The sequence below is a fragment of the Sciurus vulgaris genome, assembly GCF_902686455.1.
Source record: "Sciurus vulgaris genome assembly, chromosome: 11".
NCBI classification, from domain to species: domain Eukaryota; kingdom Metazoa; phylum Chordata; class Mammalia; order Rodentia; family Sciuridae; genus Sciurus; species Sciurus vulgaris.
This window is the reverse complement of record NC_136472.1, coordinates 73,882,044-73,903,663: the sequence shown is the minus strand read 5'-3', so window position 1 is coordinate 73,903,663 and position 21,620 is coordinate 73,882,044. Positions and strand designations below refer to the sequence as shown.

Genomic DNA, 21,620 nt, shown 5'->3' with positions numbered 1-21,620 from the left:
AGCAGACTGACACTACCTAATCTAGGACCAGCTCAGAAAACAAGAACTATAATGCTATATAAAAAGTAACATTCAGAAGGATTATCTGAGTCCTCAAATAAAATATAAAAATTATGTTCAGTATGACATTTAAGGAGTCATCAAAATAGTTAATTTTAACACATTAAGGCATAAGCTTTGGAAACTGATTAATTCACTTATTTGGAACAATTCCTTACAAAACACTACTTTCCATAAAATACCTAGAAGGAAAAGAAGCTGATATTTTTTTAGTACATACTTTACCGTTACACTTTTACTACCCAATCTCATTTAATCCTCACAAACACCTTCTAAGACTACTCTCATCTCAAAGATTACACTCATTTCATTACATTACTCTCAAAGATGAGGAAAAAAATTCAAAAGACTATTTTATCTGAATTCATGCTAGAAAACTGGATTTCTAACCCAAGACTCATGAACTACAAATTTTTTTGCTTGATTTTAATACTAGACTATATAACCTCTTATCCTCAGGTTGAAAATCAGTTCATTATCACTTCTAGTCATTAAGAATAATTTTTATACATTATGTAATGATATCTTTTCGGAAAACTCAAGGAGATTCTTTAACTGAAAGTTATCATGAAATTGAAGATTCAAAAGTGGAAATACCATGAATTAAACAGAATTTATGTCTATTCCTTCCCCATAATCCCTCTAAAACAGTATGAATTTTCACGCCCCCTCCCCCCTTAAGGGGAAAAGACACATAACCTTGTAGAATTAGAACAAAAAATGGCCAGACATGGAGGCACATGCCTGGAATCCCAGCTAAACGGGAGGCTGAGGCAGGGGGATCATTTTTGCCCACAAGTTCAAGGACAGCCTAGGCAACATAGTGAGGTCATCTTAAAAGAAAGAGAGACACAACAGCTACAAAGTTTTGGAAACTGGAAAACAGACTAGTAACGAATCAAGCATACCCAAGAAAGCAGGAACCTATGACAGCAAACAGAAGAGCAATAAAAAAGAATACTTGAATATCCCAGAAAGAGTCAGGAATTAAGAACACCAGATACTTCTGAAGTGAGAGTAAAAGTGGGGATAAAGAGAGGAAAATTAGTTAAAAATCTCAAGGAAGACTAGGACTTCATTGTCTTGAGAGAAGAACTAAATCTGAAGGAATGTGATGACACCAGGTACAGCAGAGGTGGGCAGGTGTTATACTGAATACAGATTAAGTAAAGTCAATATAATGAGGTTATCCAGACCTCTTCCTCCAGTTAATCTCAAATATTGGCAGCCAGATTTATACTGCTCAAGGCAGGAGACTGGAAGATTTTTCTCTGAGGAATCTGACCAGTTCAAGAAAAAGCCCTAAAAGACAGTGACAAGTGCTGGAGATAGAGGTAGTGTTTCTTAACAAAACAGTCACTAGGAAAATTCACAAAAGGGTTATCAGTCAACATGACCCACTCATACACAGAGATTTCTGTCTTTAGTTACCACTTTCTTATATAAAAAAACAGCCAGACGCTTAAGAAAATTTTGAAATGAAAGATCAAAACTAATAGATAAAAAAAACTTACAGGTAAGATAGAGAACATGAAAGAAGAAAACATGGAAAAATTATCATGAATATCACCAAATAAAAGAATACAATGATTCTAAGCTTTCATAGAATCTTTAGCAAGATGCTATGTCATGAAAAAAAAAGGAAACTTTCAGAGAAAACAAGAATTACTAGAGGGGGCTGGGGTTGTGGCTCAGTGGTAGAGAACTTGCCTAATACGCGTGAGGCACTGGGTTCGATTCTCAGCAGCACATACGGATAAATGAATAAAATAATTAAAAAAAAAGAATAGAAATTAAAAAAAAAACAACTCCATACAAGTAGTGAATGAAAAGGTTAAAGGATACAGAATACACTAATCATAGAGCATTTACTATATGCTAGGCTCTATTCAAATAGTTTTACATACATTATCTCTTTTATTTATACCCAAAAATCCTATAAAATACATTGTATTCTCTATTTCAGAGATAAGAAAACTTAGGTATAGAGTTCAGTTTTCCCACAGTTATATATCCAGTAAGTGGCAAAAGCCGGAATTTGAATCCATAAAGTCTAGTTCCAGAATCCAAACTTTTAATACTATGCAAGAGCGGGGGGGGGGGGGGGGGGGGGGGGGGGAATGGAAAATGGAAATGAGAAGAAATAAGAAAACTGCAGGATCAATTCAGGCAGTTCCACATGCTAAATAACAGATGATGCAAAATGAGGAAATGGGAAAAAAAATCAAAGAAATAACTCAAGACATTTCTGAGAATCGAAGGACACAAATGTCCAAAATGAAAAGGCCCACTGAGTATACAATCTAATGGATAAAATAAAGATCCAAACCAAAGAACATTACCTCAAATTTCAGAACTCTGAATGTTACTGAGAGTTTTCAAAGACAACAAGATTTGAAATTAGAATGGCATGGGGTTTCCAAAAAGCAATAAAGGAAGTCACAAGTCAATGGAACAATATCTTCAAAGCCTGCAAGAAAAAAAGACTTCCAACCTAGAATGCTTTACCTAACTAAACCATTAGGAAAGTGAGAGGGTAGGGAAAAAATACTGCACTCTACCACATAAGGTCTCGAGAAATTTCCTTGTCATCTATCCATACACCAGAAAACTACTGGAAAATATGCTCTAGAAAAATGAATAAACAAACTAAAATATAGGAAGATAAGAAAGATGGTAAAGGGAGATTCCAGAAATACAGGTGCACAATCCTACAAAGACATGAGTCCAGATTAGTGTGGGAAGACTGAGGTTCTAATAACATGAAATTGACAGAATACTGATGACTTAAACATACCTAGGAAAGAGCTTAGGAACACATTCAGGATAGCATTCAAAGAATAAAAGAGAAGGTAACAATTATTCACTTAATTATATTTCTTCATTTTCCTAAGAAACACCTAATTGTGACAGCTTTGTTACTTTGACAAAGAAAAAAAAAATGAGTTCCTAAAGGTAAGGTTATTAGAAGTTTTAAAAATGTTTTGTTTTAAATTTTTTCCATAAGGCATTACAATTATCAAATAGAGCACAAGTCTTAGAAAGTCTTAGAAGTAGATCTGCTCCCTATGTCACCTTTGGCATAATCATGCCACATCTAAGCCTCATCTGCAAAAAGTGAAATAATAATACATATCTCAAGTTTTACATGCAGACTTAAACAAGAGATGTGAACATTCCCAGCATAATGCCAAGCACATAGTAAGCACTCAGTGCAAGTTTGTTAAATCAGAATCATACTTCCTGAAAGAGATGGAAACAACAACTGGGAGACAGAGACTCCCTCCACCACATACCTTCTGTGTTGTTGTGTTTGTCGTTTGTGTTGATGGTTTGGTGAAGGTTATTTTCACAGGAGACATGTGGGGTGGTAAGGAGTTGGCAATACTTTGCATGATGTTGCTCATCTTGGGACTACCACTCACAGGCACGGTGATGGTCTTTGAGACTGGAACAACAGCCTTTGGAACTTCCTTTAGGACAACAGGAGAAGAGCTAGAGGAGTTTGTTCGCCTTCGTTTTCTGGGTTTTTCATCTTCGTCTGAACAGCTAACACCTGAAAGGCAATGATAATATCCTTCTATTTATACTGAACTAACACTGAATTTTATATTTTATCTTTAAAAACCTGTGTGTGATCAAGTCATCCTTGACTTTTCCTTTTGCCTTATGTCCAATCAGTCAGTAAGTCCTCAGATTTCTCCCTCTTTCCTTCTTTAAATCCTCTCCATGTCAAGTCTTCTTATTTTCTGCCTATATTTCAGCAATCACCTCCTAAAAGATATTGATGTTTCTGGTCTTTCCACCTCTAGTCTACCTTCCATTCCATTACCAGTTACAAAATTTCACATCTAATCACGACAATGTACTGCCTAAAAATTCTTTAGTAATTTCATCTCCCTATAAGATGTGGCACAAAATCATCACCATATCATTAAAGGACCCATATCTTTCCAAAAACATGATAATTCCTTGTGCACCTAATACTCTGCACCCTTATAATCTTGGCATGCTGAACTAACTACTCATCATTTCACAGAGATATTCAATCTCTGAATCTCTATGTAGTATTATTGTTCTTTGGGGAATCCCACCTACCACTAAAGACCTCTTCATCATCCTACAAACCACTTCCTCAGTGAAGCTTGCCCTTACTCCTCTGAGCAAAGGCAATCCACGTCTCCTCAGAACTTACAAAGCACTTTGTACATTCTCTTCTTTACCTCTTAGTACATGCCAATGTGACTATTTATGAGTATATATCCCATTATTAAGAGGCTCCCAGAAGGAAATGACTAGATCTTATTGGTTTGTTTCCCCAGTATAGTGCCTTGCACATACAAAGTTAGGTAAATCAACAACTGATTATATCCTAAACTAAAGTTGTTTAGTCTGATTTCTGAGTATGAAGCAATATACTTCTCATTATATAAAACTGCATGCTTTGTGAAATGGTTTCTTCATGTTGAGGTTCACTTTCGGTGTTTAAAAACGAATGATCAAAAAATGGGTTTCTAGAGATATTTTAAAAGACTACCTTGAAAAAATCCACAGAAATAAAGTATAAACTTATTAATAGTCTCAAATTCTCAGTTTGTTCTTTATGCACTAAAAACCTCAATTGGTTTTGTAGACTTCTTAAAAATCAAATGAGAAATATACATAGCCACCTACACAGGAAATATCCATAGGGCAGACATAGAAAAATTATACATTATAATTCATGGGTTGGTAATAAAATATAACTCCTTATGTCTTCAATGTTTAGACAAAACAAGGCAACAATGACCTAGAATTAGCTCTATCTAAAACAGTGAACTCCACATCTGAAAGTTAAAAACAAATCAACCTTGCATTAAGTAAAATGAATGGCATATACAAATGATTTCCAATTGATATCAAAAGCAAAACAAAAAAAACAAAGCAATTTTTAAATAAAATAATTTTTTACCATATCATTAAAGCCCCATATCTTTGACACACAAATCACAAATATAAAAACTTTTTTTAAAGTTATAGCCAAATAGAAATATAAGATTCTATAGAATGCTTCACTGAATCTAACAGTCGAATAATATTTTATATGAAATATAAGACACTACAAAGATTACAATTATAGGAGTAGACATTGAATAAATCATATAAGCACATTCTTTCCATTTCTATTCCATGACAATCAAAATAAGTGAAACTTGAAGGATAGCACTGTTCAAAGCAGATTCCCCACAGAAAACAAAAAAGAAGTGATTTCTCAAACCCCAGAACAGATTTGAAAGCAATATATTCCTGGTCACATGTACACAAAGGAATTCTTTAGAACCTTCAAAAACTAACCACTGCTAATAGTGGCCTGATGATTTATTCCAGGAAGGCAGATCTAATCGGAACCTATGCTGCAGTATTTAGCCAAGATGGCCCTGATAACACTGAGAGTATCACTTACTTTTGACATAAACAGTACTTCCACTTGGCAAGACAACTACATTGGAGGCAGGACTGGCAGGTCTTGGAGACTTAACCGTTGCTATGCTGCCACTTGGAACAGGGGTAGAGGTTGGGGTTGACGTGGTACTTGTGTAGGAATAGCAAACCACTACTGAAGGAACGATAAAAAAGTTTGCTGTTAACTTTTACCAAAACTGTCCAGGCATACAGAAAAATTATTTTTATTGCAGGCCAATTTTATCATTTTCATGTGATCAGAGATTAGAGACCAATACTAAGTATTAGGTCCATGGGTTAAAAATATATCAATAAGCTTTCCTGAAAACCATCACTTAAAGGGATTTTCCCCAAATATATAACAATTTATCTGTAGGTGACTTTGCCAATGGAGGACACAGCTACAAAGAAATCAAATTCAAAGCTAGACTAAGAAAAAAATGAAAATCATTTTTCATTCATGGCAAGAGGCAGACAATGGTATATATTTGTATTCCCTTTTAACACTAACGGCATCAAAGATGGGTGATGGATAATTCTTCCCTAACCACAGAAATTTCTGATGTGGCTACTAGAGAAGAACCAAGATAAGGTTCTTTTATATAAACCAAATCACTAGTCATTTATCAACCAAGTGAGGCAACAATAACTCAACTAAAATAATGACAATATCAAATTTCAACCTCTTTGTCATTCAGTGAAGGGACTCAGCTCAACAACAGCAAGAATAGCTCATAGGCACCATTTACTGGGTACCATATACTATATACCAAATCCTCTCCATATATTACCACTAATTTTCACACCACATCCTCATTTTAAAGGGGATCCAAGGCTCACAGATACTAAGACTTGCTGCCAGTCACAAAACTAGGAAACAGCAGATTCAAATACAGATTTGACTATTGGAAATCCTACATTCTTTCCACTCTACCACAGTTGGTAGGTGGAAAAGGCCAAAGTGGGAAGAGAAGAAAGATGCCTCTCCAACAACAGAGAAATCTGGGACCAAATGGAGGCTAAGTTTTGTACACTAATAACTGCTTCCATGCAAACAGAGCTTCCTTGAGAGCCTGGAATGCATAAAGTATCTCATTCTGCCCCATAGCCCATGGGTAGGAAAGAAAAAGAATTCCTTGTAGTCTGACAAATGCATTGTTTTCAGGGTTGCTGTCTTACAAAACCAGCCTACACTACTGGAGTCAATTCAAGTATGGTCTCAAATTTAATATTACTCTTAGTGGCCTCAAGAGAATTCAAGAATTCTTAAAGCATGTGTCAATTACTAGATTGAACAATAAGAAAGTATTTCCATCTGCCAGGTAATGAATTCAGCACATTGACTAGAACAGATCAGAGGCATATACCATTGATTCCAGAAGACCAAAAAAAAAGCTCTTTTTTAAAGTTATCAGTTCAGCATCTTTATTCCAGTAGCGAAATAACTTCTGTCATCTTATTTATTTTCTAATGCTATCCATTAAAGCCGCCTATTCACTTCTAACAAGATATACTGATGTCAAAAATTTATTCCAAGAAGACTTCTACAATTTTATATTAACATAATTCACACGTTCAACAAAAGGAAGATTTAATTTGGGTTTAGGCTAAAAACTTGGCAGTTTTTAGTTTCAGAAGAGTTACCCACTATGTTTCATAACTTTTAAATACTGGGACAAAATAGATGAAGAATGAGATAACTTTTATCGAAAATTCCAAGAAAAGTAATCACTAACACAGAATTATTTTTCTACTCACCTTCTTTGCTTCCTGTTTCTGCAGGCACTGGAAGGGATGCATTGTGCTGGATAGCTGCATTCGCAACAGCATTAGCTGTTACAGTGAAGGCGGTTTGGGGAACTAGCCGGGGCATCAATGGTACCAACCGACGACCTTCAATGGACCATTCTGAGGAGCTATTAGGTCCAGACATACTAAACAAAAGAGAAAATGCTGCTACAAGGGTTCTCATTTATTAAAAATGAATCAAATAAATATAACTTTTTAAATTACAAAAAGAACTCTTAATGAATAGGAGAGGCTTTATTTTAAGCAAGCGAGATCAAACTTATGAATACAAGGAATGTCACACACTTAGATTCTTATAACTTAGGTTCTTATACTCTCAATCTTATAATGAACATAATTGATAATATGAAAATTTTCTAAGGCTTCTAAATAAATATTTTATTTTCATTAATTTAAATGTTTTCCCTAATGAAAACTTGTTATTTCTACTCTTAGAACTTAATTTTATAATTAAACCAAGAAAGTAAAAAGCACTCATAAAAAAAATCAGATTTTCTTTAGTAATTAAAGATGGAATTCACTGAACTTCTGTAGAATTATCTAACTGCCTGAATGGCCAGAGGTTCTAAAGGCTTTCAAACAAGGGAAACTGAGGCAGTAAACGAAGGGAACTAGGTAGTAAAGGAAGAAGAGAGCTGTATATGACAGCATATGTCACTGTCAATGTTCATTACATTATTATATTAAACTTCCTATTAAAAATAGACCAGATATAAGAATGGTAAAAGAAATCTGCTACTATTGTATTTTTTTTATTTATACCACCCTTCACTCTAAGAGGGATTTGAGGCAATTTGACTGTCTCTAAGCAGATTCCACTCTAAGTTTTTCTACCCTAAATTTCTTGAACAAGTTTTATTCCAGGAATCTGACCAGAGATTGCAATATCAAAAGACAATTATCAGTTCTTTTGATATGGCTCCATGAAAGACCCTAATTATTTACCCAGAAACAATCTCTTCACTAAATCAGAAATATTTCTGGACTTTTTTTGAAACCACAGATTATACAACCTAACCTAGAGTTTAAGACTCAGTATATTCACTGATTCTTTAGATTTAGATAGACTACAAAAAAGCCCTTATTATTGGGCAGTGGAATTATGACAATGATGATGATAACTATGATGGCAGTAATGATAATTAAAATCAATTAAGGACTTACTATATGTCAGGCATTATTCTAGACATTTTATATGTATTAACTCATGTAGGTTCTCTCAATAGCCTATGAAGTTGATAGTCTTATTAGCTCCATTTTATAGATGAAGAAACTGAATTACAGAGCAGTGCAATAACTTGCCTAAGGTCCCACAACTAATAAATGTCTCCTTCAACAAGCACACATCATGCTACTGAAATTATTTGCTTACATCAGTAGAAAGTATAAAATTTTCCAAATGGCTCTTACGTCTAACTTTTGCCCTTGATTTACACCAATTTGTGCACTATTATCTAATGACTACCAACTTTCACTATGAACAAATCACTTCACAGCTTAAGAAGGACATCAGTTCAGAAAAGACTTTCTAGAAGCTGATTAGTCGACTTGGGCTACTGTGGAAAATCTATAAATTCCCTTATACTTTAACACAGTCCTATCCTAGACAAGGAAAAGAGGAGTTCCTGAAATCCTGATAACCCTCACAAATTTATTACATAAACTCCATATTGATGCTAGTTGGAAAAGAAAAAGTGGCATGAACAAGAAAGACACAAAAGAGTATAGCTAACTGTTAAAGAAAAAATTTCTAAAAGCTACTTAGTATTTTATTGGCTTACTTCTATTTTGCTAACATTTTATTAGAGTATCACTAATAAACTTCCTTGGTGTGAGTTACCACGCAAAGTGATGTCTACACTTACCTGATTCATTCTTTAAATGGTGGCAGAAATTATGGAAGATTAATAATCTGAAGCACATGAATATATGCTATTGAAAAGACAAAACTTACAGTGCAAAAGGCACAACTGCAACTTTTAGATCTATAAATCTTCCAAATTTCCACTCATGCAAGCATGCTCAAACTTTTTAAGTGAGTGAAAAATTAAATACTGTGTTAGAATTAGATCAAAATTCCTATTTGCTTAGTAATTAGGGTGTAAATATGCATTAGTTACACAAGTCAACTAAACTGAATTTACAAACTCTAAATATCTTACTGAAGGGCTTCAGTGGGATACCAGTGTAGATACAAGCATGCCTCTCTATTTATACTAAGTAGGACAAAGGAGGGTGGAAACCTTGCTCCAGCCCTTATTCTAAGAAATCTAAAATGATACTAATGAAACTACCTTGTCCCACCCCCATCCATCCTTTGGCGTGCCGGGTACCACCAATAAAAAATTCTCATCCTCACACAGAAACACAGTATCCTGGGAATATTTGACTGATGGTGAAAGGATTAAAGAGGGCATAAATTCCAGAGAGCCACTTTATTCTTACTGTAGAGACAAAGCAGGCAAGAGTGGCCCAACAAAAAAAATCTGAGACTTTAATATTCTGTTCTAATTCAAAACTGAATTACAGTATCAAACTTAGTAAGTGGCCTGGTGCCAAGCAATAAACACGTGCTATATGCATCAAGCCACAAGCATGGCTTCGCTTTGATCCCACACACCCCACTCCTTTTGTTCTCCTTCCTTTGTGCTCATTCTCTTCTGGGCTTTCTCATCACCTTTCAACCACATTCTTTCTGGCCTAAACTGCAGTATTGAGTGGGGGAGGGAAAAGAGAGGAGAAAGGGAATGCAGGCAGTTCAGATGCATTCCTCTAGTTGTTTTTACAAATTCAGAGTATGAAGCCCTCCCATAGATAATCTTTGGAACTAGGCTCTGTTGCTACTTCTGTGGGGAAGAAGGCAGTCATCGGTCCCCACTCACTGACCCCTGGGCTCAACAAATAAATACAACATCTGGTCAAACTAAAACCACAATGTAAAATATTAAAACAGGAATATAGAAAGACCTAAGAAGCTTAAAATTATACACTGAAGTAAACTCTTTTTTCAAAAAATGAAATTCATATATTAAAGAAATCAGAAAGGAGAGAAAAAAGAGGAAACACAGGCAGATAAAAGCCAACTCTCAATTATCCATGCTAATGGAGAGAGGAGGGAAAGGGAGAGGTCACATAGATTAAAGAAACCCATATATTATCCAAAAATATTTTGGCAAATACTAGTAAATTCTTCCACCAAATCTTTTCCAAGACAACTAACATGTAATAAAATGACTAATTAAAATTTTCACCTCCTCTCCCTTCCCACCCTCTGACTAGAGGTACTCCCAAGCAGCAAAATGGCTAAAGGGTGGGCAGTATTAGGAAGGGGAGGAGGGGAAGAGAAGGAAAAGCAAGGGGCATGGTTAATTCATAAATGGAATGATGTGCCCCTGAATAATTGAGAGCTTCAATTTGGAAATAAATACAAGAAAAAGCCTGAAATAATAATAACCTATTTGCATACCTGTAACTTGGTCTTTCACCCAAATATAAGGATAAATTCATTCTTTAAAGGGGAAAAAAGGAAAAGGAGACTAAATAAATGTTATCCTTTAAGTATGACACTGATGCATCAACTTACAACTAGTTGCCCACAATACTGTTCCAATGCTTCTAAAGTACTAATTTTGTCTCTAAGTGCCTCTGAACACAAGCTACTGTTTTCTGTTATTATCTAACACATAAGTTTCCTAATACCAGTTCTCAAAATAGAATCTAAGGTCAGTTATCATTATTATTTTTAGAGCATCCCAATTCAGAAGTTTGGAACAAATTAAGGAAGGAACACATCAATATTTGAATGTTTCAATCATGTTACCCTAACAACTAAATCCTAAATGTCTAACGGAAAATTTCCAAAATTTCTACAGTGCATACCTCCCACTTTAGAATCTCAAAATTGCAGGATAAACAGCTCAACTTTCAAACTATGCTGTTAAAAAGACAGCACCCCATTTTATGTGTTAAGTAAAATGAGGGACAGTGAAGCACAACACAAAGTTAAAGGATCTTTAAGGTCAATTCAAATTCTGCCAATTGATTTAAATACATAGTTTAAGTTATCGCATTATGGAAATGCATTGAATTTTTTCCTTTAGTTTATTTAATGTTAAAACATAAAAATAAAAAAACAAATGAATTATACTGTAACATTTTATGAAATGTTTCTATCTTATACTAACGATGAAAGGATCATTTTGTTCCTTTCTATTCTTTAGGAGGCACTGTCTCCATACAACTCAATTAATACTTGATTCCTGCCCTCAGTCCTCTACTACCCTCCACCCCATCTGTCAGTTCTAATGATCTAAAAACAATTTGATAAGAATCCGTTATCATTTTATTTAGTTAGCTTTTTAAGGTAAATTAAGATATACTCATATTTCTTAAAAGTAGAACATACATTTTAGTCTTATTTTCTGAATCTCAAAATACATGAAATAATTAGAGCCAGATATGAAAGAGTTATAATGCCTATTTGTTAAGTAATATACATATCAAAAATCATTACAAAGAACCTCTAGGACTTTCAATTTGAGGAGGCATATTATTTTGTTATTTAGCTGTAAGTAACTGAATCATCTGCTAACCTGAAGTGATCTTTGGTTAAACAGAGATTACCTTGTAACAGGGCTTGACCTGAGTACTTTGCCTAACAAAATGCAAAAAACATAACCAATTGAATAAACAGTTACCACTATAGTCAGGGTCCCTGAGTATAAAGATATTGTTATTAAGATAAAGGACTCAGGAATCTGCTACACAATAGGAAGACTGTTTCAAAACTATGTTATACTACATCATAAAAAATCAGGGTGGTATAACTAATGGCTTACTTATGTGCAATTGTTGTTAACCGTTCATCGTTTACTGCTCTCCGAACTTCAGCACGATGGCGTTCTGTTGAGATGCTATGAAAAAAAATAGCCATTATAGAACTCTGCCAAGCAGGCAGTTCTCTTCTATACTTTCATTAATGGTTAAGTCAACATTTTGTTGGGCGTAGGAGACAAGACTGCTTTGTGAAAAGATATAGACAGGAGCCTAATATATATCTCCAAATGCTTCAAAGTCTTAGAAAAGGGATTCATACTGATTCCGTGTAAATGCAGAAAAAAATTAGCTATAAATTAGAAATCATAGACAGAAAAATCAGCCTGATATCAAGGTATTACTTCCAAATCTCAGAAATCTTCAGAATTGGACAAGATTAGCAGAGCTTCTGTTTATCTAAATATGCAAACAGACATTCAATGACCTCCTAATCATGACTGCTGACTGCTGACTGACCAATGCATGAAAAGAGGATTTGGGCACTTAGAACAAAATCTTCTAAAGTCTTTTCTAAAGCTTAAGTGTCCATAATTTCATGTTTAGTGAATATAATAAAGAAACAACAGTGGCAAGATAATGCTGTGTGCTATGAAACTTGACACCAGAGCAATAATCTTTTTATTACTCATTATTTCAGCTGTCTTCTACATTATTTTATGTTACCAGTGGTAAAAATGTGCTTATATTGATCCTTTGCCTACAGTGAATACATATAAAGTTAATATTAAACAATTTTTTAAAAAAGGCTAAACCCATTCTATTCATAAATAATAAAATGAATACCACACTTCCAATTGGACTTTTACTAATTAAAGCCAGAGGTATACCATGGACCAAAACATTTAAAGGGCTAAAAAGCAGAATTTATAAGGAAACATAAACAACATAACAATAAGACTGAGAATTTGGCTCAACAATACCCCTATATTAATGTGAAATAGGAAAAGTCTCTTCCATATTTCCACTTAAAAAAAAAAAATAGGACAAGATGGGTTTAAATGCAGAAAGCAAACTTCAATTTAAAAAACATTTTCTAAAAAAGCTCAAGATGTTAGTTAGAATGGATCAAAACAAAGTACCAAGGAAATTCCTTTCATCAGAATATTTTATTGGATTCAAGGACCACTCTAGTGAAGCTAAAGGGACAGTTTGCTTAATGTTATGACTGTATAACCACCATCCAATTACATGTTAGATATTTTCCTTGCATCCCTTCCTTCCCTCCAACAAATGCCACTCTAGATCTTATATTCATTTGCTGTCACCTCTTCTTTCCTTTACCTATGTCTTCCTTTCCCAAGAAGTCCAAAATTAAAACAGCCTGCTTTATACCCTTTCTGAATGGATTACAAAATAAAGGGTAAGTTGCACAATTTTCTCTAATAGAGCAAACAACTGAAATAGGATCTCTAAACACCAACAATTTGAATAACTCTGTTCTTCGACTTTAGAGTGAAAAGTAATGAACCCCCACAAAAAGAAATGTCTAGAGTCATATCACCCAAACTTTTATGATAATTTACCTAAGAACTTTTGAGAGTTCTCCAAGAAGATCTTTCTTTTCCTTGGTGAGATCCCCCTGTGCCCGAAGTGCACTGATAACTCCAGCATATGCCTCCAATTCTAGAAAAAGAAAATTATTTTATCAAGATACGCCTTAATATTTTAATACTATGACTATGCATAGTTAAAATTTCAGGGCTAGAAACCTAAAATCAGTTAAATGCAAATATTTTCAAAATTCCTTTCAGAAATTGAATCTAATAAGATTAAAATGTGGCTTTTATAATTTATATCATTTATTTCCTATTGTCTCACATCAATCATATATGTAAAAGGTTTTGGTATAAAAATCTCACATACCATCCCTGAAGAGCCTTTAACTCACATGCTACTAACAACTTGGAGTAAGTTTCACCTTATGTAATAAGGATGATAAGAGAAGTTCTTAGCATTATTGAAAGGTACCTTTACTGATGAACCCTTGAAATAATTCCTTAAGCATGCCTAAGAATTTAAACTATACTCCACCTGACTTCTGGGTAATTTAGAGTACTGTAAGTACCATGCAACTGAAATAAGGAACCAAAATACTGGCTTCAGCACTCCTGCTTACTAGTTATGTGATCTTGGACAAGTCCTTTCTCATCTCTGAACCTGTTTCCTTACCTAAAAAATACTTTGTAGGTACATTCCAGATCTAAGATCCTCTTTACCTACAAAAACTATAATCAAAATGTCTAGTAAGGAAACAAAATGTTCTTACCAAGAAAAGGGACATAATGTACTGAATTCTAATACCAAACAGCTTCATTTCACTCTTTATATAGAAACTCTTTACATTTCACTCTTTACATCATTCCATTATGAAATGAAACCATCAGTCCCCAGTACTGGTTAAAATATAAAAGTAAAAGTTTTCAAGGGCCCTCAATGAAACATGACTGCCTCCTTATGTAGATTTTGTACAGCCCCTCCCACACTGACTCTAGGCTCACTGACTTGCTTTTACCCATGGAATATGAGAAAACAGGATGCAAACAGAGGCTTGCAAAGCATTTGCACTTGAAGTCTTGTTCTCTTGGAACTCTAAGATCATCAATCTGTGAAGAAGCCCAGAATAAAAGGCCACATGAAGAGGTCCTATCATCTTAGCTATACCTAGTCCCCAACTAAGTTCAGCTAAGTAAAGCCATTTGAAAGAGCTCAGACAACACCAGCAATTTATAGAATGGAAAGAAATAATATTTGTTGCTTTCAGCCATCAAGACTATGAAACAGGTATGTTTGAACAAAATAGAATGGTGGGACATAAATATCCAGATTAGAGAAATTTGCTACAAGTATTTACCATTTGCTAATGCCTGACACAATAGACAATAAATGTGGGACAAATGAATATGGGCATGCCTACATACTAGATGCTGTACCAATAATAAACCAATAGCCTCATTCAGCTCTTATCATTCACAATTCTGTCAAAAGAAGCTTTATATAGAAGAGCAGTCCAATTACATTAGACAGAAATGTCGGGTCCAACTGAATTACCCTAAGTGTGACCATCCTGAATGTTCAATCTATACTAGATACTATAGACATTTATAGTTTCTCTTGAAGGACAAGGCTCTGCTGCTCTGAAGTAGTAAAAGAAATACTTAGTTCAAGGAAAATGGACCCAGAATAGAGTACAGAAAGGCACTGAAGGTAACCACACTATATTCTAAATGTTAATGCTCCCATTTATAGAATATACAACAAATCAATAAAGATACATGCCAGATAGTGGGTTAAGCCATGCCCTCAAGGAGTTAACTGTCGGATACAGCTACAGTGAAACAAGTCATCAGGCAATTATGATACAGTTTACATACAGTGGTAAAGGCACAGAAGAGAAACACATCCTCTAGTCTGGAAACACAAGCTTTAATCAGAAAAAGAACTGTGCTCCAAGTAGGGAGGGGAGGATGCAAATGTGCAAAAATAGAGAGGGTAGAAGAGTAGGTAGCATTTTGTACTACTTCAGTTAATGTCCAAAAACAGTTAGTAACTTATATTTGAGAGTTTTACACTAAAGAAAGGTAAAATATCTGTCTTGGATAGTCGCTAATTCAAATCAAACTACTAATTGAATATTACTACTACAAGGTGCCACGACAAATACTTGTAGGACCGAAAGTCCCTCTTGTTGATTAAAATCCAACAAGGGAGCTAATAAATACATAAAAACAACTATTATAAAGGTTTTATTCACACATGTAAGGTAATAAAGAAAGATAAAAATGGAAAAGTAGTTTGTAGCCAGGCTAAGAAAACTTTCTAATTCCTGCCTAAAAAGTTTTATTTACTAGGACAAAGTAACTAACTGATTGTGGAAGTAATGGCAGAAGAAAAAAAAGTCAAGTTTTACAGTTTGCAAAGTATTAAGAATGGCAATGCCATAAAAAGAAAAGAGAGATCAGAGGGAGGAGGCGGTTAGAGGAAAAAGAAAAAGAAATTCCCTTTCAACCTATGGAAATTAGGGTGATCAAGACACTATTTCAAAGAAAACAAAATATGGCAAACATTTAAGTCTCTCTCTCTCTCTCTCTCTCTCTGTTTGGTACTGGGGATTGAACCAAGGGGCACTTTGCCACTAAGCTACATCTGAGTTCTTTTATTTTTTTTTATTGTTAGACAGGTTGCTGAGGGTCTCACTAAATTGCTGAGGCTGACCGCAAACTTGGATCCTTCTATTAGCCTCCTAAATTGCTGGCATTGCAGGTCAGCATCACTGTACCTGGCTCAAGTCTCATTTTAAATCTAACTAAAATGTTGTACACAAACTTAGGAGGTAGTAACCTCACACAAACAAAACCAGGACTCTGACCAGTTATCACAGCTGGGCAATCCACAGCACTTCCTCCAGAAATTCACTCACTGTAATGAACCCTTTCTAGCATCCCAATTTTTCTTCACATTTGTTGACAATCATTTTTATGGATCTTATCAAATCCTGATATATTTTAAACTTGGTTGCATTTCTAGCATTTTTTAAATTTTTTTTATTTTTATTTTATAGTTGTAGATGAACACAATAATACCTTTGTTTTATTCATTTATTTTTATGTGGTGCTGAGGATCGAACCCACAGCCTCACACACACCAGGCAAGCACTCTACCACTGGGCCACAACCCCAGCCTCTCTGGTATTATATAGCGTTAATGCCAACACAGTAAGTATAATGACATGATAAATGAGAACACCTCAAAAACCAAAGATTAGTCATACCATTTTTATAAGGCCCTCAAGCCACCATTTAAACAAATCAGCTATTCAATTATACTAATCCATAAAGCCTCATGTTAGTGTTATAGCTCAGGAGTATTCTTAAAATTAGGGCAAGGGAGAGGCAGCACAGAAAGTAAAAAGCATCTACGTATCACTGGTACATTCAGTGCATCATAAATTCTCTATCCCAATTTCCTGATAATTAAGTAAAATTTTTTAGTATCTTACATTAAAATGGTTTATAACTATCATAACTATTTTTAAAAGGACAAAACTAATCTTAAAACTGTTTTAAATCAATTTTTAAATAAGGTATCTTCTCTAAACTTTGGACCTACAGCTAGCATTTGAAGGCAATTCAAAGGTTCCTTGTTATGATAATGAGCCAACAGGTGGGGAGGAAGTGTTTTGGCAAATCACTAAGAAGGCTCACTTCCCAAAGTGTCATTGAAGATATCACCATGTAGGGTGGCTGTTTTCTTTTGTATAGAAACAGTTCTATTGCAGCATTACCCACACAGCTCTAAAATTTTTGTTTGTTTGTTTGCATTTATTTATGATGAATTCACTTCTGTACTGGACGTTTTTGTTTCTTCAGTTTCTCCTGTGCTACATTTTTCTTCCACTCAACCTTCTTTTGTGGTTTAGGAACAACTGTTCCTTTTCATTAAGGATCATCTTGGTGTGCGAGGGGGAGCTCATGAATGGGTTAATCTGATCCTAACACCTGTAAGTACCATGGCTCATCTTGGGTGATTTGTTCACCTTGATATGCTCTAAGACCAGAGAATCTACACATAAACCTAAAAGTTCAGCATTATTTACTGTATTTTAAAGCATGTGCATCAAAAATTCAGCATTCTTTTTAGGATACTAATCCTGTGTCCAGCCCCTGTTTGATCTGGGCAAATTTCCTAACTCCATCATTGTAATGACAGAATGATAAGTATCACATCTACAAAGTGACACCTTTGATACTTCTCGGCTTTTCAGGTAGAATACCCTTACTGGTCTGGGCAGCTTCACTGGTATGCTTAAAATGAACATGAAGATTTTAATCTCTTGATTTTGTGGGGTTTTCTTGGTCACTGAATACCAAACCATTTTATAGATCACCTCAGGCCATTTATGAGAAGAGCGAGGGATAAATTTCGACTTAACAGTTACCAGGTTACCGTTTTTATATTTAAATATAATATCTTGATTTAAGGCCCCAAAACCCAGAAACCCCAATCCAATCTATTCTCTGTTCCTCTGTAACAACTTCAGCTATGAAATGAGTCTCACTTATAATCAAAGATAGCAAGTTATGCTAATTGCTAGTGTATAGAAAACTATCTTCAAATTAGTACTAAAAGTTTGGATATATGGTACAATTTTAAAAAGAGATGGATGATTGACATCTTCCAGCACATCCCCAGAAAAAAATAACTCTCTTCAACTTGCTAAAATATTAGGAAGCGGTTTGAAATCCTCAGAGTAGCCTGAGGGGAATAAAAAGGGCAAGAGTTATTAGTAGGCAGGGTCAGAGTAGTTATGATTCTATCTGATTTAAATACAGAAATTCCCAACAAAGATTTCCATTGAAGCAAAGATTTAACTGCAAATAAATTTTGCCTGAAAGTAGCTGCTTAAAACACTACACATTCAGATGTCAGGAATTATCACCGGTCCTTTATCTAAGTAGTTGAGGCCCACTGCCAAAACATTTGCTCTCCTTTTTCAAGTTATTTTTCACTTATTTCATTTATTGTACTAACCTGAGATTTCAGTGATAAATAAGGTCCCTAGAGTCTAAGACAGCATTTCTCAACCATGGATCTTCATATGAATCACAGAACACAGAAAACAATTTGGGTAACTTTTTCTCAATTTTTACCAAGGATGGCACACAAATTATACCATTCTAGATGTATGGGAGAAGTCAGTCCATTATATATGATAGATACTTTGACATTAGGACTTAATTCTCTCCCTAAATGCCAGTTGAGAAAGGTTGCTGTAAGGAAAAACAAGCACTAAATTGTATACTCTAAAGGTAAAGTGTGTTTTATTACTGACAGTAATAAAATATAATTTAGAAAAGGCATAGCTTGCATTAAGTGAGAATACAGAAATAGTATGTACACATACATTCATGAAGGTTTAGAATATGCTAAAGTGTGACTGAAAATCATATTCCCTAGGTCAAATACTGACTCCAAACTTATTGTCAGCATTCCCTTGGGTTCCAACCTTCATCTTTAAGATATAGGACCAAACAAACCCAAAAAACAAAACCCCCACCTTTTAGGTTTAAGTGAGAATTATGTGAGATATTGAGTGTAATGGATCCAGAATAGTCAAACAATTCTCAATGAGTCTTGGCTACTCTTATGGTGATTATATCATAATATGATAATATTATCATAATATGATATTATGATGATTCATGTACCTCCTATGTACAAATCACCATCTTAAGCACTGGAAAAACAATATCACCAAAGGACCTGTAGTGTAGCAGGAGATATTACATCATACAAACAACCATGATCCAAATAAAAAGGGAAACCATCACAGAATGAAATAATGAAACATAATTTCATTTCATCAAAAATGAAAATCATACCCAATTTTCGAAGAATCCTTTTGCATTCATCCCTGCTGAGATCCAAAAGGGTTGGCCACACAACAGGCATTGCTGTTTCTGTTTGGTAGCCCCAAAGAGCTTGTCCTCCCTATCAGAAGTAAAAACAAAATAGTAAAAACAGTAAGATATCTCACAATAACGTTTTACCACCACATTTTCCAACTTCTGACAAGTGAAAAATTAAATTATCATTGAACAGTTTACTATCCAGCCTATCACTGGAAAGACCACAACAACCTTTAGAGTCAGACACCTCTAGTTCCTAGTTCCAACTTACTGGTTGTGTGATCCTGGGCAAACTGGCCTCTCTGAACCTACACACATTTATTAAAACAGAGGTAATACCACCCAGTTTGTTATAAGTATTCAAGAACACTGTATGTCAAGTTCTTTCATTGTGGCTGACATGTAATTTGAAAATGGACGCGTCTACCTGTGCAACCTTGAGCATGTTAGTTGACTTCCCTCAACTTCCTCTTGAATTACATGAGATAAAATAAGTAAGGCTCCTAGCATGTCACTTGGGTTAATGGAACTCAATAAAGAACTCTCCCCTCAAGTCTTAGTCATGAAATATTAACTTAGACCCTGTAGTCATTAAACCACCACTTGCAAAAGTTTAGATGCCAGGAACTTATTTCCTATTGGGAATTCTCTAGTCTAGAAGACAAAAAGTACAGCTCTGGGGATATACCCAATACGTGCTTAGCACATTGTAGATCCCTGTAAATATCTGTAAAACAGATAAAAAGAATGGTTTGCAGGAGAATAAAATGAATGAATGAATGAATGAGCGAGCGAGCTCACTATCTAGCCTAGGAGTCCAAGACTAAACAGAAATAACTGCTGTATCCAGTTCCAGGCGCTGGGGCTGCTAACTCCAACTCTGCGCCCGAAGTTAAGCCCCCTCCCCCTACTTCCCATAGTCCTCTCAGCTCAGAACTAACCCAGAGCTAGCAGAACTGGACTGCGCGCCCCAGCTGGCAGGATGACATAAAGAAAAGGGGTGGGGAGGAGGAAGAAGGGGCAGAGCCAAAGGAATCCTCTCCCTCCACAAGCCTGTCCCCGCCTCCCGATAGGATCTTGGAGGCGGACGGTGGCCGCCGGAATCGAGCACCACGTCACGGCATCCCAACGCGTCCCCGCCAGCAGAAACCACCGCCCGGCCGCAGCGCATCAGAAACCTGGGCAGTAGTTGCCGGAGCCCGCTCTCGGAACACCGACCTCGTAGAATCCTCCCCCACTCAAGTGTCAAGGAGGCAAGCCCGCCCCGCCCCCTCTGCAAACACGCACTCTCTCGCAGCACCACAACAGGAGCAGCCCGCCCAGGCTCCGCGCCCGCGCCTCTCAGCGCCGATCCCAATGTCAAGCCCGCGCGACCCAAGTCCCTCCGGCCAGCAGCGGGTGTCAGGGGCTCCAGTCGGCATCCGCGCTTCGCTCCCTCCTCAGCGGAGAGGACAACGGAGAAAGAGTAGGCGTGCGGACAGCCAGCCTGAGCGGGACTCGCCAGGAGGCTGCCAGAGCCCGACCCCTGGCATCCCAGCACCAGGCCTGCCGGAGCTCCCCTCAGTCCACCTCCGGGAGCCCCACGATCCCGTTAGGAAACAACGGAGGATGGGGCTGGACGCCCCAAGCCGGGCTCCGAATGCCTGGCTCGGCGCTCCTTTGCCCTGGCTGCCTGCCAGCTCTTCCCAGGACCCTGCCTGAGAGTCACCCACCTGCCCGGCCTTTCGGGGCTCATCTAAAATGCTCCTCCGCCAAGACTAGGAGACACCAGGAATTGGGTTTGTTTGCGGTGCCTCAGAAGGGGCAAGATGGCGACAGGTACCAGGGCGCAGGCGCAGCCGCGCGCTGCTGGTCGGGAGGTGTAGTTCGCCTTTCCCGCCTTTCGAAGAACGGGCACCAAAAGGCCCTCCATTCATCCTGTCCCTCTTTTCCTTCGCGTGTTGAAAGGGCGGACATCGCGTGGGCTGCTGGGAGTTGTGGTCCGAATCCAAACTCCATCCTCTTTCGCTCCCCTTTGCCGGCGCACGCGCAAGGAAGGCTGGGATTGTAGTTCCCTTGGCTTTGGCT

At 36.4% G+C, this 21,620-nt stretch overlaps 1 protein-coding gene across 14 annotated transcripts in view; it reads right to left on the bottom strand.

The window, feature by feature from the left end:
• EMSY (EMSY transcriptional repressor, BRCA2 interacting) overlaps positions 1 to 21,391 on the bottom strand; it is a 75,383-nt gene extending 53,992 nt beyond the window's left edge. For 6 of the 14 annotated variants that reach the window (XM_079105171.1, XM_079105176.1, XM_079105179.1 and 3 more), the window contains exons 1-8: positions 21,266 to 21,391; positions 19,527 to 19,635; positions 13,671 to 13,770; positions 12,150 to 12,224; positions 10,778 to 10,819; positions 7,261 to 7,436; positions 5,504 to 5,656; positions 3,357 to 3,616 (exon numbers count right to left, since the gene is read on the bottom strand). In XM_079105171.1, the coding sequence (XP_078961297.1) occupies positions 3,357 to 3,616; positions 5,504 to 5,656; positions 7,261 to 7,436; positions 10,778 to 10,819; positions 12,150 to 12,224; positions 13,671 to 13,770; positions 19,527 to 19,596 (876 nt within the window). In that variant the 5' untranslated portion in view covers positions 19,597 to 19,635; positions 21,266 to 21,391. The remainder of the gene's footprint in view (positions 1 to 3,356; positions 3,617 to 5,503; positions 5,657 to 7,260; positions 7,437 to 10,777; positions 10,820 to 12,149; positions 12,225 to 13,670; positions 13,771 to 19,526; positions 19,636 to 21,265) is intronic. The other 8 variants (XM_079105178.1, XM_079105180.1, XM_079105183.1 and 5 more) reach the window with 5 other exon arrangements.
• Between the last annotated feature and the right edge of the window lie 229 nt (positions 21,392 to 21,620).